The sequence below is a fragment of the Mastacembelus armatus genome, chromosome 21 (genome assembly GCF_900324485.2).
Source record: "Mastacembelus armatus chromosome 21, fMasArm1.2, whole genome shotgun sequence".
NCBI lineage: Eukaryota > Metazoa > Chordata > Actinopteri > Synbranchiformes > Mastacembelidae > Mastacembelus > Mastacembelus armatus.
Window position 1 is genome coordinate 6,544,279 of NC_046653.1, and position 27,877 is coordinate 6,572,155.

Below are 27,877 nucleotides of genomic sequence, written 5' to 3' on the forward strand. Positions count from 1 at the left end.
GTAAATCCATCCATCCATCACCTACTGCTTATGCTGGAACATCCAGGATCACAGTGGACTAACATGGGTAAGAGGCTGACACATAAAAGACAGACAAACATTCACACTCACTCCTATGGGCAATTTAGAGTCACCAATCAACCTGACATACATGTTTTTGGACTGTGGGAGGAAACCAGAGTACCTGGAGAAAACCCACACAAGCACAGGGAGAACATGCAAACTCCACACAGAAAGGCCCCTGATGGGTTTCAAACCAGGAACCTTCTTGCTGTGAAGCAACAGCACCAACCACCTCACCACAGTGCTGCAAAGATTGTAAATCAAGATGTGAAAATACTGTTTACTGTTCGTTATGTGATCCCTGTAGTATGAGATCCCTGTGACCCTAAATAGGAATAAGTGGGTATAGGTGATGGATGGATGGAAGTTCATGCTGTCAGAAAATTAAATTAAATTTTTAAAAAAGTTGAACACAAATCTTTAGGTTGTGTAATGAAATGAAATATACAGGAAACAATCAATACATTTATGGCATATTAACTTGTATTTGTAAGTCATGTTTATTTGTAACAGCAATTATGTTATGAGCCTAGGTTTCTGTTTCCTGTTGGACTTTTATTTTGGTGTTCGGGTTTCCTGTGTTCGTTTGATCAGTTATGGGGAGCTTTATTTCTCATTAGTTCATCAGTTTAGATTTGCTTCACCTGTGTTAATTCGTTCTGCCCTGAGTCTATTGATACCTCCTGTGTTCCCTTGTTCCTGGTCATAGCATTAGTTGATTAACGTGGATGAAGAGCAGTGTCTGCCTGCGTTCTCGTTATCTGCTTCCTTGCCTGCCTGTCCTCGCCAGAGTGGCGTTTCGTCCCTGGACAGGAACCCTTTGTTTCTTGTGCCTGAGTTCTGCAAATAATAAATATATTTTTTGTGTTCCTCATCTGGGTCCTACCTCTCCTCCGCACCGTCACGCCACCTTTTCATAACAATTTAACTAATAACAAAACCAAAAGTGATTACGAAACCTGATTTATAAACAGATACCTTCCAACCTCCCAAGCTCTTCTTCCAAAAAAAAAAAAAAAAAAAAAACTGTGTACAACATTGACTGCAGTGACAATACATACAACAAGGCAAAAAATTTTCAGCATACTCTTGCATTTTATTTTGGTTCACTGATTTCTGCTTACATGATCACTATGTTAACAAAAATATTTCCATATTTCCAACTACTTTACTCTATATGGGCCTGACTATTAAAAACTTAGCAGAATAATAAAAAAAATTTGAAAGTTTCCTAATCACGTCTTCATTTTATGCAATCAAATTATAATCATCAGTGACTGTGCGCAAAGAAGAAACAACTCAAAATCATTGCACATTTAACAACACCCTGTAAACATGATTCGCGGTGTCGACCCCTGAAGGGAGCAGCCAAAAGGAAAAGAAGAAGTCATCATCATGTGAACACATAGCCGTGTTACTTGAAGGTAATCAAATATTCAGGGTAAGCCTGGGCGTCATGGAAGATAATAAACATGCTGGGTTTAATCAGATTGTCGACGACACTATCGTACAGCTGATGAGCGGCAGTGCCCTTGGCTGGTGGTTCAATCATGTTTTGCTGTCCAGCAGTGTAGTCCCCTGTCAGCACTTGGCAGAGGTACATGCACTTCTCCCCGTTTTGATTCGGCTTGGAGTAGGTGTTACTGGCAGAGTAGCTAGCATTGACAGCAAAGTATGTGCCATTGCCATAACAGGTAGCTGAAGATGCAACAGCAGCAAAAAGTTAATGAGTTAACCTGTAAGACACCAGCTATATGATTTCCTTGCTTGTTCAAAGTAAATATTCAGGAATTAGCTGCAGTAAAATTACACTGGGATGCTGACATTCATTGAGTAGTATTATTTAAAAAATATATTAATTGTGTAAAAATTAAATGCACTGCAATAAATGTCTTCAATAAAGACTGAGGAAATGTTTGATAAAACATTGTCATATTTTCAGCCCAAACATCTCACCATTTCTTCCTGCGTAGCTCCTGTTGAAGCCACGATCATTGATTATGTTCACAGTGTTGTGGCAGGTGCCATGGAAGAGACGCCTCATGTTTTTCTGATGGCCGTTTCTCTGCTCCATGTTACGCTTCTTGATTTGTAAGCTGTTCCACAATGTAGGATTTTGTATCCTCTCAATCTAAGAGAAAGGGAAAGAACATTTTTATCCTCCTGCTAAATGCACTTTATGTAAATCCCTGTGTATCAGAAACTGAACAACACTAGTCTGGAAATAATTTTATTAATGTCCGTTGCTGATGTTACTGTGCTATGGTTTTATGACATAGCTGAGTAATTGCATAAAGGGGAAGAAAGTTAGTGACTTCGTAAGCAACCTTCTACTCCAGTAACTGGTAATATCTGTAGTTATAAATAATTGTCAATAGAATACAATAACTAAACCATTATGCAATAAATACAGAGCAAGCTAAACGTGGACTACCTTAGTAATATTTAGATTACAAGAGGCCTGGAACAGAGTCAGGACTTCATTGTACTCTTGTGTTCCCGCCTTGATGGTGATGGGCTGACTTGAAACGTTGTCTGGCATGGTATCCCAGTGTTCAGGTATGTCCACTTCTGATGGCATAAAAAACAAGTTCATTTTTATTATCGATGGTATTAACAATGTTTTTTTTTTTTATTATTTACTGGCTGAAAAAAATGAGACCAACAACATTCATGTTTCAACTGAGGTTTGCAAGGAACTGTTTGTGTGTCAGTGAAATACCTTTTAGTTTGTCCACTCTCTTGATCTGCAGGGTATGTCCCTGGCTATTAGTAGCTGGGCCTTGTGGCATGGTAACTGTGTAGACTTGACCCTGGATTGTAATGTTTACATTTTTTCTCTTATTTTCCAATGCCTTCTCAAGCTCAAAGTTGGTCATTGCATCAAAACTCTGAAACTGACGCCCTTGCTGCTGGTACTGCCATTCTGCCACTGTGCCCGCCAAATCCACTTTCTTCTTCAGCTCCTCCTCATCTCTGTGAATCCTCACCATCTCACTGATCTCCTTGCTGGCTCTGACCACATCTTTGCTGAGCCCGTCAATGGTGATCGTGACCTGGGCCTTCTTGCTTTCAGTTCTTATGCTCACACCCATTGTCTTCTGAATGTCTACAATACGCTTATAGTCTGCGTCAGAGAAGCTAAGGATAGCATTGTCTTTAATGGTGAAGGTGTCTTGCTCTTTGGATATCAGATCATTTATCCACTGCTTAGCTGAATCTACTTCAGCCTGTGAGTTGCCACAGATATGAAAGCAAGCAGGGTCTAGTTTCAGTGCCTCAATAATGAAGTCCTCATCGTTCTGTGGCTTTTCAGAACTTCCACTGATAAATAATGCTGAAAAAAACAAACAAAAAAAAGAACAAATTCCAGACTTAGAAGAGGAGTATGAACTTACAGTATATGACTAATATGAACTCAAAATTATTCTCTTCTCTCTACTTACATTTGATCTTAAAGCCAATGTTTCCCCAGAACCCTCCTTTATCCTTAGGATCAGTGACTTCTCTTTGTTGCATACTGTTGTAAAATTCTTTCAGCATAGGAGCCTGGAAAATAACTATCCGAACTGTCTTCAGGGGGCTGAAAGTGTATTGGCTGAACACATCAATCACTGCATCCAACATGGCATCTGCCACCTGCGTTGCATTTACATTGCCTTGACCTAAAATGGTACAATATAAATTACAAACTCTTGCAATAATCAAACTGTTCAGGAGTTTTCACATCAGCTAAACTTGCATGAACCTTCTGTTCAGAAAAGGAGCAAATCTGAAGACAGTCAAAAAACAAAAATCAAGACTTTTCATATACTAAACTCCAAAATTCTCACCTGTGCCAATGGCAGGAAGTGAGACAGATGTGTATGTGTTTTTCACACACATCTGGAGTGCATTTTTCACAGTCTTGTTGATTTTTACTGGGTCTGTCTGTCCAACCACGTGGAGGATCTTTTTACACTTTAGGTTACCTGGCTGGGTCATTATCATGCCTGGGTTGGGCTGGGCACCTAAGGGTGTAAACAGTGGATATCTTTGAACTGTCGCAGCCATAGGTGCATATGTGTGTATGGTATCTAGGTCACACTTCCCTTCTTAACAATCTTGTTTTATGACGTGAACTACAAAGTTGTGTTAATTATTGACTCTGCTTAAAGTATAAATCTTTCCTTACCAAGCTGTTGGCATTCTGCTTGCACAGCTTGACCACCTGCATCCAGAATAGCTTTGGATACTCCTACATAGGGAAAAGGTAGAATAAATGTTATACTGTGTAAAATCATGACAAAATCAAAACTTTTAAATATGACTCATTTTTGTGTAAGTACTGAAGTTAGATGGGACTTTACATGTGTCAAATATGTCAAATTTACTGGCAATACTTTTGAAGTATTATCCACATCAAGAAAACACTAGTTTAATCTTATGGACAACGTTAAAAGTACTGCATATTTTACTGAACTATAGTCCAGTTTACCTGACTTTAGAGAGAAGTTTTCATTGGAGGAGTTAACAATGACATCAGTGGTCTCCTTGGTTATGTCTCCAGTGACCACCTGTATTGCCACATTTCCCATTTTGGTCTCATGCATCCCTGAGCTTGACACAACCTTATCAAAAGAACCTTATAGTACCAGGAACAAATTTAAGAGTAGAGCATAAACACATAAAAAAGAAATGATTCAGCACTGGTAAATTACCATTTTGTTGACAAAGATTTTTAAACTGCTAAACTATTTAAATGATTAAAACATAGCATTTTTCAGTTTAATTTCATAAATGCTAATACTTTATATGCCTGCTTGTTAATACATAATAATTGTTTAGCTTTTCATTTAACAGTGATATGCTTTTTCAGAGAGCAACTATTTAAGCAAATTTCTAACATACAGCATAACATTGTAAATGCACATGAGTCTTGAAACAATCTTGCTTACCTGAACTTTGTGGAGAACTGATGGACACTGGACCACCCGTGGCTTGTGGGAACTTTTTCTTAAATGCATCACTGAAAACCTGGTGACAGAATGTAGAGAGCTACATGACCCCAAAACACTCACAAACATTACACCAAAGCAGAAGTTACAAAAGACATAATTCACGGTTTGTTAATACTGTTGTATTACCATTGAGCTATTACTGGTTGATAATACTGATTTGTCATTTACCTAATTTGACTGTTAAATATTTGTTTACCACAGAGTGCAAAAGCATATTTCTTTTCTTTTCTTACCTGCATAGTCTTTGCGTCGCCTGAGTAAAGGATGATCACCACCTTTTTCAGGTGTTTCAGCTGTTTCTTACTGCTAAATGCTAACAATTCATCCAACATCAAAGAGGCTACAAGGTCTTTTGGAAAACCCAGGTTTCCAGTACCAATAGCAGGGAAGGATATAGAGGTCAAACCAGTGTCCTCTGCCTTGACCAAGCAGTCTTTGAAAATACCACTCAAGATCTGTATGGATAAGCATAAATACTGTTAATATCTAGGTGCAAGATGTTGAAAATTTACACTGTTGTTGCTTCGAGCGCCACCAACTAGGATATGATCGTGTGACCTCAAAGAGCTGCAAATAACTTAAAGCAATTTTATTTTACACATTAGCAGGATAATGTTTCCTTATGTGCTTTGACTTTTCATCAAATTCAGATCGGACAGCGACCTACCTTTTCAGCTGTGCCTTGTCCTTTGTCCCAGTGAGGTGTAACTACATGAAAGACTTGTTTGCTCTTCAGATTGCAGCCCTCAGTGACGATAACCTCACCAACCTTACCACTGGCATTATTAGCATTTACCAGCTGCTGAAGTTTGGGTCCAGCCACTTTAAAGATGGCACTGGAAACTGCCCCTTTGTCAAGTGAAAGATCTTCAAACACAGTATTCACCGTCACATCTGTCTAAGAATGTGTTAAAAGAACATTATCAGTTATGCATTTTACATTTTACAACATCTTTTTTTAGACAATCAGTGCTATAAATGTCTATTGGAAAACAATTAGTGCAGCCAACAACACCACAATCCTCAGCGAGAGGACAGGGTCAGTAGTTAATGCTACATAACTCCAGTAGTCTGTAACCCCACCCTCTATTGCTCTTCATAAAGGATCATTAAAAACACAAATTACCGTGGCATCCTCAATATTTCCTTTTGTAAGACTGATATCCAGCCCCTCTTTGGTCTGCACTTGACCCAAGCAGTTTGGGTCAGATCCAGCAGGTCCAATAGGTTTCACAAGTGGAGTCTTGGTGGCTTTGCTCTGAGGGTTTTGCTGAGAATGACTAACACCATAGTTTCCAAACTCCTGTCTGACAGCTGCCTCCATAGCTTGAACAGCAATGTTGTCATTGTTCACCAAATGAATCCTCCTCAGGGTGCTGTCATCATACCTCTCATCACAGTGTTCCTTTACTGCCTTGATGATACTATTTGCACACATATTGAGAGGAAAGCCTTGACCCCTGCTGATCATGGGTAGAGCCACAGAGATGCAACTGTTCCTTTCAGCAATTTCTAAGCTTTCTCTAACAGCTTTTTTCAGCAGTGCTTGGGCTTTCTGGGATGTATTTGAATCAAACTGGGGTCCCACTGCATGAATGATTTTTTTGCAACAAAGCTTTCCTCCTGCATCACTTATGACACACTCTCCAGGCTTGAGCTTTCTCTTCGAGCTAATTATTTTGTCACATTCATCCTGCATCTGTTGGCCAGCAGCATTCAGTAGTGCTCCTGCAAGGCCTCCTTTATGTTTCAAGTCCTGATTAGCGGAATTTATAACAGCACACACTGGGTAACTGCACAAATCTGCCTTGCAAACAGCTATTTCCACACCATCATTAGTCTGAAGCTGGTACACAGGTTTTGGTACTTGTGTGAGGGCCAAGTCATCCTGTTCACAGCTGTTCTCTTCAACCAGTTGGACCACACAACCAGTCTCAGACAACAATGTTGAAACATACATTTTTTCTTTATCCTTGAAGAATGTCTTTGCTCCAGGCTTGGATACTTTACAACTTTCAAAGAACACAGAAGAGATCAAGTCCTCAATCGAAGTCTTGCAGAGTGTGACATCGACTCTAGAACCACTCAGACAGATGGCCTCTTTTCTGTAAGACAGTTTCACTTTCTCTTGCACTTGCTCCAAAGAAGATGTGTTACGTTTAATGTATTCAAGTATGGCATTGTGCTTAACTGCAAGACTTTCTTCAACTTTAGCATTTTGTATCAAGAACTCATCAAGTTCACTGCTAACACTTAGAACATTATCCTTGTGACCAGACACTACAATTTGTTGACCAGTGGTGTGGATTTGAATTTTCCTGTCTGGCTTATTGTTGGTATCCTCTAACTGACTGACCAGGTGGTGCCACTCTTGCATCTGCAGGATATTACTATCTTCAACATCAATGTACTGAGATATTAGCAGTCTTCTCAGATGGTGTCCAGCATTATTCAGATCTCCCTCAGAAACAGCAATGAGCTGCACCGTGTGTCCTCTCATCTCAAATGCTGCATTTATTCCATTAGGTATGAGATTATATGTAAGCTCCTCTGAATCTTCATCTTTTAAGAAGTTGAGCACAAACTCATCTATTTCTAAATTCTCACGTTTCAATGCAACCATTGCATCAAATATAACTGTGTTCGCTGCCATAACCTCACTACTTAAGCCAGTTACTGTTAAACTCGCACTCTCTCTTGGGTATGACATTTTGAGTTCTGGGTAGACCGAGAGCAGTTTGTCCTGAAGACCATCTTGACGCAGGAGGTGGAAAACTAACTGTGACATTTTGATCTCTTGAGATACACTCGATTTCTCCCTCTCCAGCCTTCTGACAATCTTGTTTATGATGTCATTAAGAGTGTGCTCAAGCCTGTTGACATCATTCACAAGGCCAGCTACCCAAAATACACCGCTAGCTTTGTCAGACACTACAACCACATCCTCATTCTGCAGTGCCTCTCTCAGACTCTCCTCAGACTCTTCCCATATCTCTGACTCGGTCTTTAACTTCAGTGATTTGAACTTCGACATAGTTTGCACAAAGGCTGACTTCACTGTATCCCTCCACTCTTTGATGATGGCTTTGGCATTCTGTTGCTGTAGTAGTGAAGACATGGGTATCAAGCACACAGTGGACTGGTTATTGAGGTTAACGTTACAGTAGTGTTCAGCCAAGGCACTGTGAATGGTCTCTGCTGCTGATTGTTTTTCAGTCAGGTATCTCCAGATACCATCATCAATGGGTTCAGAGATAGCAGCAGGGAGTTTCAGCGAAGGCTCGTCGTTGCCATAAAGGGCTGTTCCCAAAGATTTATAAAAAGGATAAACTCTGAGCATTTCCTGCTTGATGTGATACAGCTTCTTCTTAGTGATTTTTTGAACAGCTGTGGGAAAAATGTTACATTAATTGTCAGGTTGTCAAGAATTATATAATAGTCAATCTTTCATTATACTGCACGTAACTTTGTGTTAATATTTAATATGTACTGTAACTGAACTACCTTTGTGGTCTTTAAATGTGATGATGGCAGACTGCTCCACCTGATTAAGTGCAACATCTTCCACTTCCCCACCTTCATTCTCAAAGTACAGATGGAGCAGATCTTCACTAACACTTTGTATGTCTTCAACCACAATTTGATCTGTGAATTCAAGAGGCCGGACTGATAATCCCTTGTTCCTGAACATCCTGTTTTGTGGGCATCTTGTTATGAACTTTGTGCTTTCTGTGAAAAAGTGATATAAAGTTAAGGTAGTTAGGCAATAACACTTCCATAAAATAACATAACAATAACTATGTTTGTGCTCTGTTATCAAAAAAAAAAAAAACACCAGTCTTGCAGAGCCCTATGAAGAGAATACATTTACTTCTGCAATTGTTTTAATTTTATTTTGTAACTGCTGGAAATAAGTTGTGCTGTACCTTTTCCACTCTGGAAAGTAACCACAGCTGAGGAGATGCCAGGTAAGACTTCCAAAGTGAAGCTCTGAGAGGCAGAGTCCAGGTCCTTCAAAATGTTCTCCACCAGCATCTCCAGAAACTCCTGGCTTAACGTCTCAGTATTTCCCAAGACAGCCATGGTGGAGCACAGCTCTTCAACTGGGTCATCACTGCTTTTTGATTCTGTCTGAACTTCAGCTACATGTGTGGGTTCATCAGCACTTGACTGCTTGTTGCTCACATCAACATCAGCTGTTAATGAGACATAAAGGTCATGTGACCAAACACTAATTTCTTAAGGAAGTTAAATAATATAACACATTATAACAAACTATGGGTTAAATCTGTATTTGTGGGATTTCTGTCACAAACATTTCTCACATATTACACTTATTTACACTATCAGTCAAAAAGTTGGACAAATTTTCTCCTTTAATTCGATGGGAATGGGTGTCCAAGTTGACAGGTAGCATCGTGAAGATGTTGACTTCCTGTGTCACCACACAAACGAGTCTGGCAAAGGTATCGCTAAAAGTACATGAACGCAAAGCTTACACTAAACATTAAATGTACTAACTACACCATGTACTGTTCAAATGCCTAAAATGAAGTTATGTAAAAGCTTTAGAAACAGAAAAAAGGCAAAGGTGTGGCTAGGCTGAGAGTGAGGCTGATTTAAAAAGGCAGATTATATTTGACCACAGAGCATATCCCCACAATGACAAACCAAGCTACACAACCCATGCACATTTATCATACTAACCAGGCCTAACAAAGCCAACAGAAATTTATTTTTACAAAACTTCAACAAATACAGCGGTTCCTGGTTTCTTTACTTCTCTACTCCATGTTCCATTTTCTGTGCCCAGACCTATGCAAAACTATAAATAAAACAGACTGTACATATTTACAATGCAATTTACAAAGTCCTGTTAAAGTCGTGACAGGAAACAGAATAATATTCACATTATGTTTGTATTATTAGCTACTGTAGATAAGGTTTACAGTTGTTTACTGTTTTTCTTTGTACTTACATTTCTTAGTCAGTTTATCAGATGTAGTCTCCTGTACAGAATGAGTAAAATAATATATTAGTCACTTTTGTTTTCAGTTGTTTTGTTTATCTTGTTTGTGCTGGTTTGAAATGGAATCCAACCAGACAAGTCCCCAAAATGTTTCAAGTAAATCACTTCCTTAGACAAACATGTTGTCTCTGTGTTTAGTGCCTGTAGTTCAGGCCTCTGCAGCATGTACACAAAGGAAGTGAAAACAGACATCACAGTGTGGCCATGTTGTGCTTATGATAAGTCCCATTAACAGTGGGGGGGGGTTAAGATGTGTGCAGCCATTCTAGCTTTTCCTTTGGCGCCAGCCTCAATGGACACAACTGAAAACCTTAAATCAGAGTGTGATGAGGTTTTTGAGAGTCTGCAGCACATGAGGAATAGACGAAGATCATATTGTTTACATCTGTGAATAAAGATGATAGTGACTACAGTCAATGTGAAACTGAATGTTGCTGGAGTATCAGCAGGCTACTGAATGGCTTCAACAAAAACGCGCACACACAGGGTTGTTGACAGTCTTGGCTGTGGTTGACTGGTCGCTGGCTAACCTTACACGACCCTTTGTGCCCTCTTACCTGAGGCGGTTTCTCATCTGGAAGTAAACGGACGGTCATGTGCAGAACCTCTTTATCCACACTGATCTGATGCGACTGTTTCCGCAGGACATTTTGCTGATCTGGGGGAGGTCGAAACAAAAACACATGCACTCATAGTAAAGAATGATAGTAATCGGAGATAAAGTGATTCCATGAAATAAAATGTGGACTTGTTTATCAGGCCAAACTCACCCTGTCCTGACCGGAAGCGCAGCACCGCTGTCCCGCTGCCGTTTTCATAGTCCACCTCACAGTCGCCGCCGTTAGATTTTTTACTCTGAAAGTATTTCACTAACTTGTTTTTTAATTTGGGGATATTAGTTTGTCCGAACTCAACGAGCAGCGGGTAAGAGTACGCGTCAGCCATCTCGACTGGCCTGACAAACTCTGGGATACTTTCACTTTTGTTTCATAGGAAATCAAAAGGTGCGTTTGGTTTCTACGCTCCTCTCGGGCGGATCTCTAAAGTGCTGACGCAGAATGAGCTGCTGCGGAATCAGAGGGTAGAGTTAGTGCCTTAGAAAGAAACGTCCAAACATATCGAGCCTGTAGAAAAGCTGGTTTATCTCCACCCGCACCGTATCCCACACTTTCACTTTCTGCTTGTTCTCGGGACTTTCCAGCAGAGAGCGGGTGAGTAGTTTATCTGGTCCTCACGGAATAAACTGTATATGTTATTCGCTTAATGTACAATGTCGGCGTCCAGATACGTGTTATATTCTTAAGATTTCGTCGATTAAACTTCGTTGTGTATGTGTTTGTTGTCACCGTGCGTCAAGTAGCAGGCGCGCAGATAAACAGTACACACGTAACGTCATTTACCAGAGGCCTGGGGGTTTGAGGGATCTTCGCAGTATCTTAGCTGTTCCTAGCACTGTGCTCTGCTGGACTGAGAGCTCTGATGTTGTTCCTGGGATCTGTTGGAGCCACTCTCCCAGTTTGGGGGTCACAGCCCCGAGGGTGCCGATTACCACGGCAAGGCAAATTTATTTGTATAGCACCTTTCATACACTACGCAATTCAAAGTGCTTTGCAAGGCATATAATTACATTAAAAGCATTGAAAAGAGCATTTAAAAACCAAGACATTTAACATAAAATACATTTAAATCAAATAAAGTAAATTAAAATAAGATGTAAAAGCACATTAAGAAAACAAGGATGAACAATTATTTGAAGGCAGCAGTAAACAACAGAGTTTTCAGTCCTGATTTGAATGAGCTGACAGTTGGAGCAGACCTCAGGTGTTCAGGAAGTTTGTTCCACAAGTGAGGAGCATAGTGACTGAATGCTGCTTCACTTTGTTTGGTTCTGGTTCTGGGAACACACAGTAGACCTGTCCCAGATGACCTGAGGGGTCTGGAAACCTCATAGGGAACTAATACATCTTGAATATATTTTGGTCCACAACCATTTAGTGCTTTATAAACTAGCAATAGGATTTTAAAATCTATCCTTTGACTAACAGGAAGCCAGTGTAGTGATCTAAGAACTGGTGTGATATGGTCCAGTTTCTTGGTGTTTGTAAGGACTCTGGCAGCAGCATTCTGGATTAGCTGCAGCTGCCTGATTGACTTTTTGCTAAGACCTGTAAATAAGCCATTACAATAATCTAACCTACTGAAAATAAATGCATGAACACGTTTTTCTGCATCTTGTGGTACCACAGAGACCACTGTTGCCTTCACCTTCCACATCTCTTCTAGCTCTTCTTTCAGCCCATGGTATTTTTCAAGCTTCTCATGTTCCTTCTTCCTGATGTTGCTGTCACTTGGGATTGCTGCATCTACCAGTACAGCTTTCTTCTGTTGTTTGTCCACCACTACTATGTCTGGTTGGTTAGTCATCACCTGTTTGTCGGTCTGTATCTGGAAGTCCCACAGGATCTTAGCTTGGTCATTTTCCACCACCATTGGAGGTGTGTCCCATTTTGACCTTGGGACCTCCAGCCCATACTCGGCACAGATGTTCCTGTTCACTATGGCAGCACTTGGTTATGGCGTTCCATGTATGTCCTGTCTGCTAGCATCTTACAACCTGCTGTTATGTGCTGGATTGTCTCAGGGTCATCTTTGCACAGCCTGCACCTGGGGTCCTGCCTAGTGTGGTAGACCCCAACCTCTATCGATCTTGTGCTCAGGCCCTGTTCTTGTGCTGCTACGATTAGTGCCTCTGTGTTGTCTTTCAGTCCAGCTTTTTCCAGCCACTGGTAGGACTTTCCGATATCAGCCACTTCTTTTATCTGGTGGTGGTACAAACCCTGCAGGGGTTTAAAATATTAATAATCCTTTTTTATTGGTCTTAAGTAATATTCTACTTTTCAGAGACACTGAATTTTGGGTTTTTATTAGCTGTAAGTTATAATAAGTAAAATTAAAATAAATAAACAGTTGAAATATATCAGTCTGTGTGTAATGAATCTATATATGAGTTTTACCTTTTGAATTACAGAAATAAATCAACTTTTCAATGATATTGTAATTTATTGAGATGCACCTTTAGCTGTACAAGCTGTGATTCTCAGCCAGTCAAATAAAAGCTTACTTCAGTCCTTACTATGCATGTAAAGGCAGTATTAATCATTCATTTGTGTTTCTTGCCTGGTGTCACTGTACCATTTACTTACACATAGTTTTTTTTCTTCATAGCTCTGTTTAGGAATGATGGCCAGCACAATTGCTATTCCTCTTCACGAATCTTCACTTCACATTGTGAAACAATGTGGACCCATTCTGAATAATGCCCTTCAAAGCAAATTTGGATCTCTGGCCACCTTTGATGGCGTGAATTTTGAAAAGGATCATGGCATTGCACTGCTGAAAAAGCCAGTGGTCGCACCAGAGAAAAGGTTTAGTGTGAAACTGTATCAAGGTGTTAACCTGTCTGTGTGGAAGGCTGACCTCACAAATTTCCCGGTGGATGCTGTCGTCAATGCTGCTAATGAACACCTTCAGCATTATGGTGGTCTTGCCGACGCTCTTAGTAGCGCCGGTGGCCCACAAATTCAAAAAGATTGTAATGATTACATTACAAAGAATGGATCATTGAGAACAGGAGATGCAATTGTGTGTGATGCAGGGTTACTACCATGCAAGAAGATAATTCATGCTGTGGGCCCAAAACTGCCTCTGCATCCCTCTGCGTCTGATGTTTCCAGTGCTGAATGGTATCTCAAGAAAGCCATCAGTAACATTCTTGACGAAGTGAGGAAAAATCAGCTGAAGACTGTTGCCATTCCTGCTATAAGCTCTGGACTGTTCAACTACCCTCTGCCACAGTGTGCAGACACCATAGTGTCAACTGTGAAACAGTACTATCAACACCCCCCTCACAGATATTTTCCTGATGAGATCTTCTTGGTGAACCACGATGAGCCTACAGTCAAGGAAATGGAGAGGGCCTGCCACCAGATACTAGGCAACGTCCTGCCTAAGATGTACAGTCAGGCAGCAGGAAGTAATAGCACAGGTGGTGGTATGACTTCACAATCCCCTCTCAAAATTGGAAATGTCGTTCTGACACTGAAGAAGGGTAAAATTGAGGAACAGCAGGTAATATTTCTTTACTGATTTAAGATTTACTGATTTACTTAGTTAACTATTTTATACATTTTATTGTGAAGGGCTAAGTGTATGGATATCGAAGTTAAGCTGTACATTAACAGGTGCTTCATGTGATAGGTTTTTTGTGTATTGAGTGTTAACATTGTGTTTATCATATTTTCTGGGCTTCTCAATGTATACATAACAAAAAAAACTCATCTTTTTTCTTGTCTCCTTTCAGACAGATGTCATTGTAAACACAACATCTGCAGAACTAAAGTTGGACAGTGGTACAGTCTCCAAAGCTTTACTCATGAAAGCTGGTTTTGAAATGCAGAAAGAAATAAAGAGTGCTGCTCGGAAAAATTATGTCATTCACACAAAACCCTACAATCTGAAGTGTAAAGCAGTGTATCATACTTGGATAACCAGGAACTCTACAGTGAAGGAGGTATAGTATGAGTTTAACTGTTACGAAGTATGAAGGAAAAAGGGCAAGTACTATATTTGTAGTCTGATATATCTAAAACTGCAATAAATCACATTAAAATTAGATATTTCACAAAACACAGAGTATATCACAGAGTTACTGTATTAAAATTTGTGTTTTCTTTTTGATATTAAGAGAACACACTTTCCAAGTAGCACTGGACACAGCTCATTGTACTGATGTTTATGAGAAATATTAAAGTGAAAGCCTAGAAAGTTCTGGTTGATAAAGTAAATATGTTGTGTTTGTACTGTAATGAAAGATAGTCGTTTTCTGTTTTCTTGTTCATTATAGGACCTTTACAAATCGGTCTCAGAGTGCTTATGGTTGGCAGCTACTAAATATCACACATCAATTGCCTTTCCTGCCATTGGGACTGGAGGCCTTGGGCTAAATAAGAAAGAAGTTGCCCAGATAATGTCACAAGCAGTGGCTAACTTTGCTGGGAATTTCCAAAATAAGATGGAAGTTTATTTTGTCATATTTCCCTCTGACCGCGACACATTTAAGGTTGTATTGCAAAAATGCTGTCCTGATATTAGAATGTTATATGTGTCTTGCCAAAATACAGAAGTAATGAGAGTAGTGTTTATAGAAAAATAAAAAATGAAGAAATGTAATTAAATGCTGAAGAACAAAAAGGGAACACAGTAAATCAGAGAATCAGTAAAAATTGTAAAATGTGTAAGTCATGAACAAGTTACTTTAAAGGTGACACTATATGAAGTCACTATGATCTTAATTTATAATGATCAGTTACTATCAAATTATCAATTTTTGTTTGTGGTTTGTCATTATGTGTTTCATTGTGGTGTGAGAGATATTTATACCTTCTGTTTTTAGGCTTTTGATGAAGAAATGAGATCTCTCCAGCTAAAAGCATCTGAACATGACTTTACACATGGTACCAACAATATTTCAATTAACATGTACACTATGGTGACCTTTATAGAGGTGGAGTGTAGCTCCTTTTAACATCTTGGATCTAGTACATTTTTAACATACCAACAATTACTGTGTTCAGTCTTCCTGCTCCCACTGCATAAATACATAAATAATGAAGATCACCTGTAGGCTCCATCAGATTCCCATGACCCTAAATAACAATAAACATATAGATAATGGATGGAGGGAAAATCATAGGAGCTGCAATGGGGGGAAAGACAATTCCAAAGGCTCAGGACCATCAGGTGCCCATGAAAAGTATTTACATTACGTACAGGGCCTTTAATTCTTTCACAGGCCCAAATCTGTAGTGGCACTCCCGATGTGTAACTAGCTGAAAGATTGAAAATCAATTTTAACAAGTAATATGCTGCACAAATTTGTTAGTTTAATATGCCACAATTGTAACAATGTGCAGTTTCTTCTCAAACACAAAAATGACCAGGATAGTCCAGCTAATACATATTTACTAAAAGGACATTTTTAAGTAAGTAAAAATAGTAAAGTATAAGGATTAGTTCCTTGTCTATTTCAGGAGTCACAGAAACCAATAAAGCTCATGTAGAATGGCTTAACACTGTCAGCATGGTAGGGATGCACGTTAGACTAATCCAGTTGCTGAAGTTATTATAAAGAATGGCAGTAATGATTCCAAAATGTGGCAGTGACTGCTTTCTCTATGTGTTCACCAGCACATGAGCACAAAGATGACCTCCGTGACCTCGCAAAGATCAGCCTGAGTGGCCCCTCTGATGAAGCAACATCTGAGGCTGAATACTGGCTCAGTTGCCTTTTCTCCAAATCATCTGGCACGTCTTTTCAGATCTACAACAACTTCATCCAGCACTTTGGTGAGAAAGAATATGAGCAACTGTCCCAACTAACCAACTGGGGCATTAACGTTAAGGAGTCTCTTGTGAATGGTCATGCAAGCATACTTGTAAATGGGGGTTCATATGAAGAAGCTGTTATTGCTGGATTGCAAGTGGAAGCCATACTGCGCGACGTCCAGCAAGAGTTTATCAAAGAACAAGAGCGTGCCATGCTTGAAATGCTTCCACTGCCCCCTAAGAGGCTGTCCTCTGAAAGAAAGGCATTTGAAATTTCAGCCTCAGTGTCAGCCACCTTCGGACGTGCAGGACTGCAAGTGCTGAGGGTACAGTATGCGTCACTGCATTTGCTGCAGGTTTTGTTTTTCACCACAGTTTGACTAATGATCATTTTATTTCATTTAGGTGGAAAAAGTGGAGAACAGTGCACTGAGCAAATTGTTTGACCTGAAGAAAGAACAGCTACAAATCTCCACTCCTAAAACAATGTTTCAGCTCATACCGGCACAGTTCTGTGAGATGATTAGCCATATTGGATTCCAGGCAGAGTGTGCGCCACCTAGAGGTATGATACATATGATAATGAAATCTAATTATTCCTGCTAATTACGGACTTAGGATTTTTTTAAAAAGGATAGTAAAATAGACAAAAGGACATTTCAGTTACTTCTCTTGTGTATCTTCCATGCTATACAGTCGCAGCGTATGGACAGGGCATCTACTTTACTGGATCAGTGAGCGAGGCAATGGAAGTGTGGAAGAAGCCAAATGAGAAGTATCTGTACTTCGTAGAAGCTGATGTGCTGTCAGGTGACTCCACTCCTGGTAAACCAGGTCTGATTCTGCCACCTGCCAGAGCGAGAGATTCCCAGAAGTTGTATGACAGTGTCAGTGGAGGACGTGATGTCGCTGTCATATTCAGTGGTTATCAAGCTCTGCCCAAGCACATAATCACCTGTAAAATGATCTGAAGTGTGATTTTTCCCTACTGTTTTATCTGGGTGTATTGTGTTCTTTAGATTTATTACAAATGTACAAATGCTTCTAACATTGTTAGAGAAGACTGCACAACAGGATGAAGTGCATTCTTCATGAATGTGTTCACTTTAGAAAGAAAGGATTGTTTGCATTGCACCCTGAAACCATAGAAATGAAAGCAGTAGCAGTGTTTGACATGTTTTTTCATTAAGTTGAACATTGCCTGACTGCAGCTTGAGAAAGTTTTGAGTTTCTTATATTTTTGTTATTTGTTTAATTTTGAGTAATTAACATCTATTCTGTGTAGCAGCTTTAATATCCACATATGAATGATTATATGAATCATAATACAATGGTCATGTCTGTCAAATCCATGATAAAATAGAAACTGAAGATAGTGTAGTGGGACATACTGTATGTGGGCAGATATAGTGTTGATATTAGAGTTTAAAAAAAATGAATTAACTGTATTCCTGTTTTGCTCAGAATCTATACAACTGAATGCAACTTACAGCACCACTTTAACAAATAGGAAAAATTGTATATGTAAACACAGACCATGACAAACTCAAGCATCAGAACTTCATCAGCTACATAGATTTACTGAAATTAAATAAAAGTTACATTTTACCAACGATAAACAAAATGACAAAGGGAAACATAAAACATTTAAACAGGTCATACAAAAGACAAAATTAACTACCTGATATACTTGGTGACACAATAACACGACTGTTAGAAATGAGTCTGCTGAGCATCAAAGATCATTTATGATCTTAAGGACAAGTTATTAACTTTAACTTAAAGTCCATTTAGTAGTTTTACTAGACATTTTATTTGTATTTCATTGCTGATCAGCAGCTCATGCTTACTCAGCTGTTACAAAGGCCTTGACAAAATGATAAGTGATATATTTCACCTGCAGCATGAGTCATTAGATGACTGGCAAACATCCACATGATTGTCTATGAATTTGTTACAGCCATTAAATCACAATGCATTGCAGGATGTTTAGACTCATCCACAGCAGTCTGCTAAACGCTAACTACACATTACTGTAAAATCACCTGGCTGAACCGGCCAAATAAAGACAATTCAATACATAGACATAGAACTAAATAAAGACAGCTCCCAAGCAGAGCACACTGGAATGAAGCTACACTTGCAGAATAATTATATACCCTGGTATTTAATCCTCCAATAAATAAAAATCCTGCAATATAGGTAAATGCAGGTAAGTGAGGATGAAGATCGGTGAGAACGGGCTGAATCTGGGGTTTCCTGGGCCAGGTTATTTGTTAAGTCGTGACTTTACTACAAACTGACAACAAGTACAGCCCTTCACATACGGTACCGTCTTATCTCTAACTGTTATTGAATTAGTTATAGTTATTGCCTACAGCTATATGGATGGTGTACCCTCCTCACCATCACAACATAGGAGCATATATTTCCCTGACTCTCAACAGCTATAAATGTCATTCTTCAACCCCCTTTAGCATGGCAGGCACTGTCACACGTAAAAACCAGATCTATGCTTCCATATGCATGAATGCAGTCACTCTGTGCATTCAGCTATCTCTGTGCCATCGACGAGCAGCGTGTGAATGATCCCGTCGCGTCTCTTCCCACTGCTCACAGCCTTCACACAGCAGTTATGGTCTCCGAGCGTGAAATGTGTCTCTGTGCCATCATCTACAAACTCCCCCTGAAGGTGCAAATCACACAAAAGGGGGAGCAGATAAAATTCTGTTACATATTGTCAGCACTGGAACTGCTCTATGTGCAGACAACTGTAGAATTACAGGCTCCACGCAGCAGGTATTCATAATTGTTGATTTTCACAGAATGAAATTAACAGGAAATTAACTTATGATTTCAAACTGGGTGGTGTAACACTTCACTAAATAAAAAATGTATATAAAGTCAGTCACTGGTATCGCTAGTGTCATACTTACTGCAGTTTCAGTCTTTTGCCCATTACACCAAACATCCATCGTGTCTTTCTCTAAGATAAACACACACAGATTGAATGAAAAATACAAACCGCAGTCTGTGTGTACAGCCAGGTTTTAGTTGTGGGTCCCCGATAAAAGTTACAGTAGTAAATGCATAAAGATCATAGAAAATGCATACAAAATACTTCATGTTCAGGTTGAACAAGACACAGGGCTTGAGGATTTGGCATCCAAAGTAATAGAAGATATAAACAGAATTTAGGTTCTCAGCTAAATCAGAATTTGTCTGGGAATTATTAGTAATTATTCACACGTTGTTAAGATCTTTAACTTTGGCTTGCGGTATTTAATGTATGGAAAATGTTTTCAATCGTCCATAAGTATGGTTGTTTTCTGTGTAGGCGGTGTGGGAAGTCTCCAACTAGTTCTTCAGCTTATGAAGGTCCAATGTGACAAATTTGAATGTTGTAGGTCTAATTTTGACTACTAGTACTAGACTGCCAGACATGTATTCATTCTGAAGATACTGAGATCTACCAGTAAGTTGAAGGTAGAACACTTCTGACACATGGCTTGATCTACACAGTATATGTCCAGTCTGACCTTTCTATGGCACTAAAAACTCTTCCTTAAAAACACACAAGGGCAACCTTAAGCTGGTTTGGTGGCACTAATAACAACATTTTGATGAGTTATCTTATTATCAACAACAGCTGAACTTGTCAAAGATCAGTTGCCTCAAAGCCTCATCTGAGTTGCAAGACACACTCATACTTCTGTCAGTTTAATGAAATATTGAAATTATTTTACTGATTAGAGTGTGTTGTACTACACATGCTTCAGGTGGTATACCATCCGATCAACTCTAAGCAGCGTAATTATAAGAAGCACTGATTTGCTGGAGATGACACTGGGCTTAAAGCTATTAAAGAGCTTAGCTTCAGCTGTGAGTGGTAGTGGTAGAAATCAAACCATTTTACAGTCAATGCCAATGACTCATCAATTAAGATTCAACATGAATGAAATAAACCTAATCAGTAAAGAAATTTGAATGTGGAGTGACTTACCCAGGACCACCCTGCAGTCAGTGCCATCCAAGTTGAGCACCCAGGTGCTGGTGACCTTTGATCTGTTCTCCATATATTTCTTCAAGCTCTTCCCATTGATCTCCAACGTGTACTCGTAAGCAAAACCACTGACTGCATCAATGTTTATGGTTGCTTTAGTGTCCGACTTGCCCACACTGAATGTCTCCTTCCCCACAAGTTTGAACATCCAGTCCCGTCTCACTATCTCCTGCAGCAGGGTGCAAAAGTGCGAGATGCTAATAAAATCACAGCAGAGTGGATTTTTATAAAAGAACACGTTGAGACCTGTAGATTACCTCAAATCATGACCCATACCTTTCCATCGACGTAGATAACCCTCTTTCCAGTGGTCGTGCCATGTTCGAACTCTATTCTGTGCACCCCATCACTCAGTGCCACTTCCCACACAGCAGCAAGGTCACTGGACATAGTGGCTTCCTCACAGGCTGAGGAGCATCAAAAGCAGCTAATGAACATTAGATTAGTAATAGCTAACGTTAAATGTCGAGGCAAATACAGGGCTAAGGCTAAATATTGCTAACAAACCGGGCTAACGTTATTTCTAGTTAGCTAGCTATAATAAGAACAAAGAAGTGAAATCTAACAGTGGTCTCTCTTGTCATATCTTAACCTATAGACACTGTTACCTAAGTACAGTAATTAAAGTGCATAATCAATCAATCAAAAATGACATCACTCCTGATAGAAACATGCCTAAAAACACAGAGTAAGTTATCGCAGTTTTTTGCATTACGCTTTCCGGTGTCAGGGATTTAGCGTTACTTTCAAATTAACTTCATAGCAGGCAAAGTTTAGCTAAACTTATATTACATATAGCTACTCAACGAGTATTTTATAGATAGAAAAAGTAGAAAAAACACTCTTGAATGTGTACGTCGCATGGGTATTACTAATTTCAACTGGCATAGACCGATTTGCGCTTCAGCAACAAAACTTTATTTTGAAAGGAAAACGGAAGCATTACCGGATCGGTCAATCAACGTGCTCTCTACCTTTCCAGTGGCTCTTCTAGCTAACGTTATATTCTCTGTTTACAGGACGTAAACTCAGGGATATCGTCCGTAATTATGCATCGGGATTACCTGAATGGTGCGGAGTGAGCGTTGTAACAAACGAAGAGCAGGAAACTTTAGCGCAGGTAGTCACTGAGATTAGCGCTTAGCTAAAGCAGAGCTGTGGCTATGCTGTTACCATGGTAACGTGATATCCGCTTACGTAAGACATGGTCACGCCCGCTCGCCTAGAGCCAGATAAGTCTGATTTAAAAGGAGAGATGTGGTGCAGCAAACAAATCCACCAAATAATTTATCACACTGGCAGGGGATACTTTGACGTTTAATACCTTAAGTACAGTTTCCTCTAATACCTCTGTAAACTTTATTTAAGTAACATCTTAGCCATTACTAAAGGGCTTTTATTTAATTCATATAAATTCTAGCTTAAACTAGTAAAACAGGCCAATAAATTAGTATTAACTTTTAGTATAGTTATTAAATGTAAGTAGAAGACCTAAGGGCACCTGAAGGGGAAATAATTTATTTTAAAATAATTTATAATAATAATTATACAAACCAACTAATTATATATAATTATAAATAATTGTATAATTATACAAACCGTATAATTATACAAATGTTATTATAAAAAATTATAATATTTTAAATAATTTATTTTTTTAAAATCCTATTAAATATGAAGGTGATGAACCATTCAGGAACTCAAAACTAATAAAAGAATCTTAAAATAAATTTTATAGCATTCTGGTTACCAATGTAGAGATTTTAGTATAGGTGTAATATGAGCACTTTCTCTGGTTTTTGTCAGTACTCGTGCAGTTGAATTTTGGAGAAGCTTTTTTCATTGGAAGGCCAGAAAGTAAGGCATTACAGTAGTCAGTTCTACAGGTAATAAAATCTCAGTGTTTGCATGTGATAAAAATGTTTGTACTGTGGTAATAGTTTTCAGTTGCATTACTGATATAATATTTTTGACACTTAATTCAAAGTAAAAAGGATTGTTTGCTGAGCAAGTATTTATTGATAAGACTTTTTAGTTTCATATTTATTTCCTGTCTCAGAGTTTCCAAGCCACTGAGCAAAAATTTGATCTTGAAGATAATTTATTGACATCCATGTTTTAATGTCTAACTTACAGTTATAAAGGGCATCCATGGCACTTGGGTCATTTGGAGAAACAATATACAGCTGTATGTATCAGCATAACTATGGAAATTTACATGATGATGATGCATGATAATGCCGCCAAGTGGTAGTATGTAATTATTATTATTGTATTTCAATAATTATTAAAAATTGGGTTTAAAAAGAAGTGTCAGAATCATTTTTCTTCAAAAATATTTAACAACAGTAGTCTTTAATGCAAATCTCTGGTACGGTATGTTACAAGACTCCTCTAACTATCATATCATTATTCACAGTGATGAAAGTGCTTCCAGAAGCTTTCCATGCAGAACATTAGATCCACACTCCCCATCAAACCCACCCCCTCTAGTTTACTTATTGTGCCAACTTCTCCACTAAGGATGTGGTAATTTCTGCTCTCCATTGAACTGAAGAAGGGGATCCTCATCAAATACGGTGCTTCCTTCATTTATTTCTGCTTTTTTATTTGGTTCAAAGCAGGCTTCTGTGACTTCAGACGAAAATACTTCAGGTTAGGTAGAATATACTTACAACCTAGAGGAAGGCTTTATGACATATTGATGGCAACTGACTAAAGCAAGGGAGTCTTGAAAATGCAGCTGAGATCTGCCCAACAATCCATATGATACAACACAATTCAATATATTGTTCATACTGTACAATTATAGACAGTGTCTAAATGTTACACAAAGTGAAAAGTATTTAAACATTTCAATTATGGACAGAAATTTTAAAATTATGAATCTATATATATTTTGTCTAAAATGTCTAAATAAGAATGTTAAATGTTACACAGTTTGACTAAGAACAGGACAACTGGAAGAGCTCACATGATATATAAGTATAAGGATTTATTCTACACTGATCATATGATAAGCTGCATAAAACCAAATAAAACAGCAATGCAGATATGGCTGGTATATATTAGTGACCATCAACAACTATATCTGAGGTGCAAGTGTGAGTAGAAGATTTGGAAGTTTTAAATTGTACACCAAAATAAAATAAAAAAAGTAAACACAACTGAAAATGAACCATGAGAAGTTATTTAGGAGTATATCTTGCCTTTGTGTCAAACTAATTTTGCATAAACAACTGTGAAAACAGAATAAGAATGAATATGATCTGAATATTTCAAAATATCCTTTTTTTACATCAAATTTTGTTTTGCAACCATAACTGTTACACAATTTCCCACAAAGACACTTCCCTTCCCCTTTACATCAAAGCCACATAGGTACTGTGCACACACACCATGCCTACATGCACTATCTGAGCATATACAAACATTCATATGATCAAGGTACACGCTGAAATAAAATAAAGTTACTGATCATAGCCTGCTTTCAAAAGTTGCAGCACAATGAAAAAAAATCTAGCTTTTTAAAACTGCAGCAATAATTACAAAGAATGTTTTCTGAGATGTAAAAATCATTGATCAAAGAGACAGACTGCATTGTTTTTCAAGGCAGAAAGCCGACTCCATCAGCTCTTACTTTTTAAAAGATGAAGATCTGATTGCAAAGTGTTCAATTTTGCAGAATAAGAAATAAGAAGATGGGTCTTCCATCCTGTCCACAATGTGTCACAATTAAAATCATAACCTCAGTTCATGTATGACCCTGACTCACCATCAAATCAATCAGTATCTGTGGAGCTTTCTCATGAACCACTTTTCTATATTTGAGTCTTCTGACAACTGATTCATGTTTTTAAAGCTGAGCACCAAGTTTTTATTGGGCTGGAAGTTAAAGTTAAATAACTGACACTGAGTCAAAAAATATCTTTTAAAATGCCTTTCTCAGATGGGCAGGGTACATGTGGGCTGTGACAGGATCATGAATCGGTTTTAAAGTGACCATCCAGTTTCACCTTTAATAGAAGCCATGTGACCTATGTACATACTTGGTATTATTTATGGCAAATCAAAATTAGTGGATGACACATTAATGTTGTCATTTAAAGGCACAGTTTCACTTTTTAAAAAAAAGGTTTATTCACTTTTTCACCCACTTGGTCACTGGGTCAGTAATGCTACTCTATTCTTTCCTCATTTGGCCAATTAAAATTTATTTAAAAATATTGACATTACTTATAAAGAACATACTGAGAGACAAGAGAGAGAGACAAGCTTCTATGTATTGGGGTGGCCCCCTCCCTAACGTCATGGATTATGGACTATTTCACATCCAGACCGCAGTATGTCAGGCTGGGGAGATGTGTTTCTGGAATACTGGAATGCAGCACTGGGGCTCCACAGGGGACTGTTCATGCTCCTTTCTTTTCATAGTCTACACATCGGACTTTAGGTATGACTCAGAGTCTTGCCACATTCAGAAGTATTCTGATGACTTAGTGGACCTAGTAGAGGCCTTCACTGACTGGAGCAAAAGAACTATCTTGTCCTGAGCACCACCAAGACTAAGGAGCTGGTGGTGGATTTTAGGAGATCAAAAGCACCATGCCAGTCAGTCTGCATTGATGGACAGGAGATAGAGACTGTACAGACCTTCAAGTACCTGGGGGTGGTACTGGATGAAAAACTGGAGTGCTCTCCCAATGTGGATGCAGTGTACAGAAAAGGGCAGAGCCGCCTCGTCTTCTTGAGACGGCTGGGTTCGTACAGTGTCTGCAGTGACATGCTGTGCATGTTCTACCACACTGTCATGGCAAGTACACTGTTCTATGCTGCTGTCTGTTGGGGGAGTGGCATTACAGACAGGAACTGTAGGCACCTGGACAAACTGGTGAAAAATGCCAGTTCTGTGCTAGGCAGGGGACTGGACCCTCTCAGAACTGTGGTGGATCAGCAGATGTGGAGGAAGCTGCTTTCTATATTGAACAATAATAGACACCCCCTCTACGATATACTGACTAAACAGAGTAGCAGCTGCAGTGGGAGGCTCATCTCACTGCTGCTGCAGAACAGGTTGAGGAGATCCTTTGTCCCCACAGTCATTAGACTTATTAATAGTAATTGTTATGTTATTTATATGTTATTAGAGTGCCTTTATCTGTTTATTATATTTTAAAGTGAAATTTCTATGTTAAAATAAACATAAGAGCTGCTGGACAATCTGAATTTCCCCCATGAATAAAATATCTATCTATCTATCTATCTATCTATCTATCTATCTATCTATCTATCTATCTATCTATCTATCTATCTATCTATCTATCTATCTATCTATCTATCTATCTATCTATCTATCTATCTATCTATCTAAATAAAAGGAGATTATAAAAATGACCACCATCAGATCCTGTACATAATCATCCTGAACATAGTTTTTCACATTGTAACAGAGGTGTTTCTAGACCTGACGCTTCCTACACTGTTGACAGAACCTTTTCTGTAAGCCATCTGGAGCCTCTTACTAATGAGGCCATGTTTGTAAAGAGATAAGAGCAGCTGGTTACGGAACTTCTCCCCAATGAAGGCGTACAGCACTGGGTTCACCGCACAGTGCAAGAAGGCCAACACTTGGGTCACATTTTGCATCACTTCTACTCTGTACAGAGTTTCACATGTCTCCACTTCAAGTGATTTGCCTCTTATGAGAGTGTCGATAAGTACAGTAATGTTGTAAGGCATCCAGCAAAGAATAAATGCCAACACCACTGCCATGATGACGCGCATGGCCTTCTGCTTTTGTTGGTTACGTGTGTGAAACAGTGTCACCATAGTCCAGCCATAACAGACAGCCATCACCACCAGTGGCAGAAAAAACCCCATTGTATGGCGCAGAACACGCATGCTAACACGCCACTGGTTGCTGCTTTCACCGGTTAGGTTTTCGTAGCAAATGGTCTGGTCGAGATCTTCAGCCTGCATGCTCTCTCTCCGGATTGCCACAGGTAAGGACAGTATCCCAGCCGCCAGCCACACTACACTGCACACCACTTTCACTAACAGGTGGTGGGAGGACAGGACACGTGTAGCTCTCACAATAGCAAAGTAACGGTCCACACTGATACACGCCAGCAGGAAGACACCACTGTACAGTGAGGCCTCCTGAAAGCCTGACAGGACTTTGCACAGGAAGTTGCCAAAGATCCAACCAGAATGAGCATCGACAGCCCAGAAAGGAAGAGTAAGACAGAAGAGGAGGTCTGCCATTGCCAGGTGCATCAAGTAGATATCTGTGCTGGCTCTACCTTTCTTCATCCAGCAAACCACATAGACAACTACACTGTTGCCTACAAGGCTGAAGAGAAACACAATCATGTAGATGATCATCAGGGCCAGGCTACTAAATCCAGGTAGTTTTACACTGCAAGGAGCAGATGCTTCACCATCATCAACACCAATTGTAGAATTGTAGATGGAACTGAAGATATCATTATCCAGGTTAAATCCCTCTGTTACCTGCAGTTAAATATAGCCAGAATTATTACTATTTGCACAGGTTGCAGTTAAGGAAATACCATTAGCAGAACTAACTCTTCTATGTTATGATAAGAGTACAACAAATACAATATTTTGTTGCATTCATTAATTAAAATGAACTTATTGTCCTCACTTTAAATGACAGCATTACACATCACAGAATGATAATAGACTATTTATAATGCAGTTATGCTGTAAGACAATAACAGACTATTTCTTAGTCTTTCTTAGCGCTTTTGTCATCTGCTCACTATTTACAACAAATTTGAAAGAAACATTCAAATGTCAATTCATTACTTGAAAAAATTAACAATTCAGGAACTGTATTGTTTACCAGTTGTCCTTCTTCTTGACTGGTTAGCACCAAATACTTCAAAGCACTAATGATGAAAAGTTGTAACTTCATCTTCTTCCTTTCCTAATATTCACAGGTTTACCAAAAACGCTGTTGCTGCCTTAGATATGTGCATGGGATTCCAGTCAAGTTGGTATTACCAATGTTATATTAGCAAATTGTACTGCGTTAAAGGAAGTGGGTAAGCCAAAGATTTTATCTGAATGAGATGTCCTCTTTAACGGTTCCTCCCATCTGGGGATAACAAATGTGACATATTATGAAGTTGAACCTGCAGAACAAAAACTGATAAAGTAACAACAAATAACTTGATATAATTTGGTTGTGTTTAAATGTATGTACTCTTCTAACAATCTAACTTCATGTAAGCTATGCAGTAAAGTAATTTACTAAGTAAACATGACCTGTGTTTCTGTCATGATACAGAAATACACCTTTTTGGGTTTTTT

At 38.9% G+C, this 27,877-nt stretch overlaps 4 protein-coding genes across 5 annotated transcripts; 1 reads left to right on the forward strand and 3 right to left on the reverse strand.

Annotated features, from left to right (window-relative positions):
- Positions 1-1,138: 1,138 nt before the first annotated feature.
- parp14rs1 (poly(ADP-ribose) polymerase family member 14-related sequence 1) lies at positions 1,139-11,081 on the reverse strand. Its single transcript, XM_026296196.2, has 17 exons — positions 10,863-11,081; positions 10,650-10,750; positions 10,042-10,072; positions 8,990-9,259; positions 8,568-8,792; positions 6,190-8,450; positions 5,731-5,961; positions 5,297-5,518; positions 5,001-5,079; positions 4,541-4,687; positions 4,238-4,300; positions 3,897-4,073; positions 3,510-3,728; positions 2,786-3,400; positions 2,498-2,634; positions 2,020-2,194; positions 1,139-1,761 (listed from the first exon to the last, which is right to left on the reverse strand). Exons 1-17 carry the CDS (start codon positions 11,035-11,037, stop codon positions 1,478-1,480), a joined length of 5,412 nt encoding a protein of 1,803 aa, XP_026151981.1. The 5' UTR covers positions 11,038-11,081; the 3' UTR covers positions 1,139-1,477.
- Positions 11,082-11,147: 66 nt separating this feature from the next.
- On the forward strand, positions 11,148-17,924 carry parp9 (poly(ADP-ribose) polymerase family member 9). Its single transcript, XM_026296198.2, has 8 exons — positions 11,148-11,303; positions 13,318-14,220; positions 14,453-14,662; positions 14,996-15,211; positions 15,545-15,605; positions 16,339-16,802; positions 16,882-17,041; positions 17,173-17,924. Exons 2-8 carry the CDS (start codon positions 13,330-13,332, stop codon positions 17,445-17,447), a joined length of 2,277 nt encoding a protein of 758 aa, XP_026151983.1. The 5' UTR covers positions 11,148-11,303; positions 13,318-13,329; the 3' UTR covers positions 17,448-17,924.
- A 116-nt stretch (positions 17,925-18,040) lies between these two features.
- faima (Fas apoptotic inhibitory molecule a) lies at positions 18,041-21,768 on the reverse strand. Of its 2 annotated transcripts, XM_026296200.2 has the most exons (5): positions 21,604-21,768; positions 20,816-20,946; positions 20,480-20,708; positions 19,413-19,462; positions 18,041-19,162 (listed from the first exon to the last, which is right to left on the reverse strand). In XM_026296200.2, exons 2-5 carry the CDS (start codon positions 20,927-20,929, stop codon positions 19,013-19,015), a joined length of 543 nt encoding a protein of 180 aa, XP_026151985.1. In that variant the 5' UTR covers positions 20,930-20,946; positions 21,604-21,768; the 3' UTR covers positions 18,041-19,012. The 2 variants fall into 2 exon arrangements, with proteins under 2 accessions (XP_026151985.1, XP_026151984.1); XM_026296199.2 differs by lacking the exon at positions 21,604-21,768 and having other exon boundaries at positions 20,816-21,255.
- Positions 21,769-25,825: 4,057 nt separating this feature from the next.
- Positions 25,826-27,560, reverse strand: cxcr2 (chemokine (C-X-C motif) receptor 2). Its single transcript, XM_026295820.1, has 2 exons — positions 27,408-27,560; positions 25,826-27,052 (listed from the first exon to the last, which is right to left on the reverse strand). The coding sequence occupies exons 1-2, from the start codon at positions 27,477-27,479 to the stop codon at positions 25,976-25,978; spliced, it is 1,149 nt and encodes a 382-aa protein (XP_026151605.1). The 5' UTR covers positions 27,480-27,560; the 3' UTR covers positions 25,826-25,975.
- Positions 27,561-27,877: the final 317 nt, after the last annotated feature.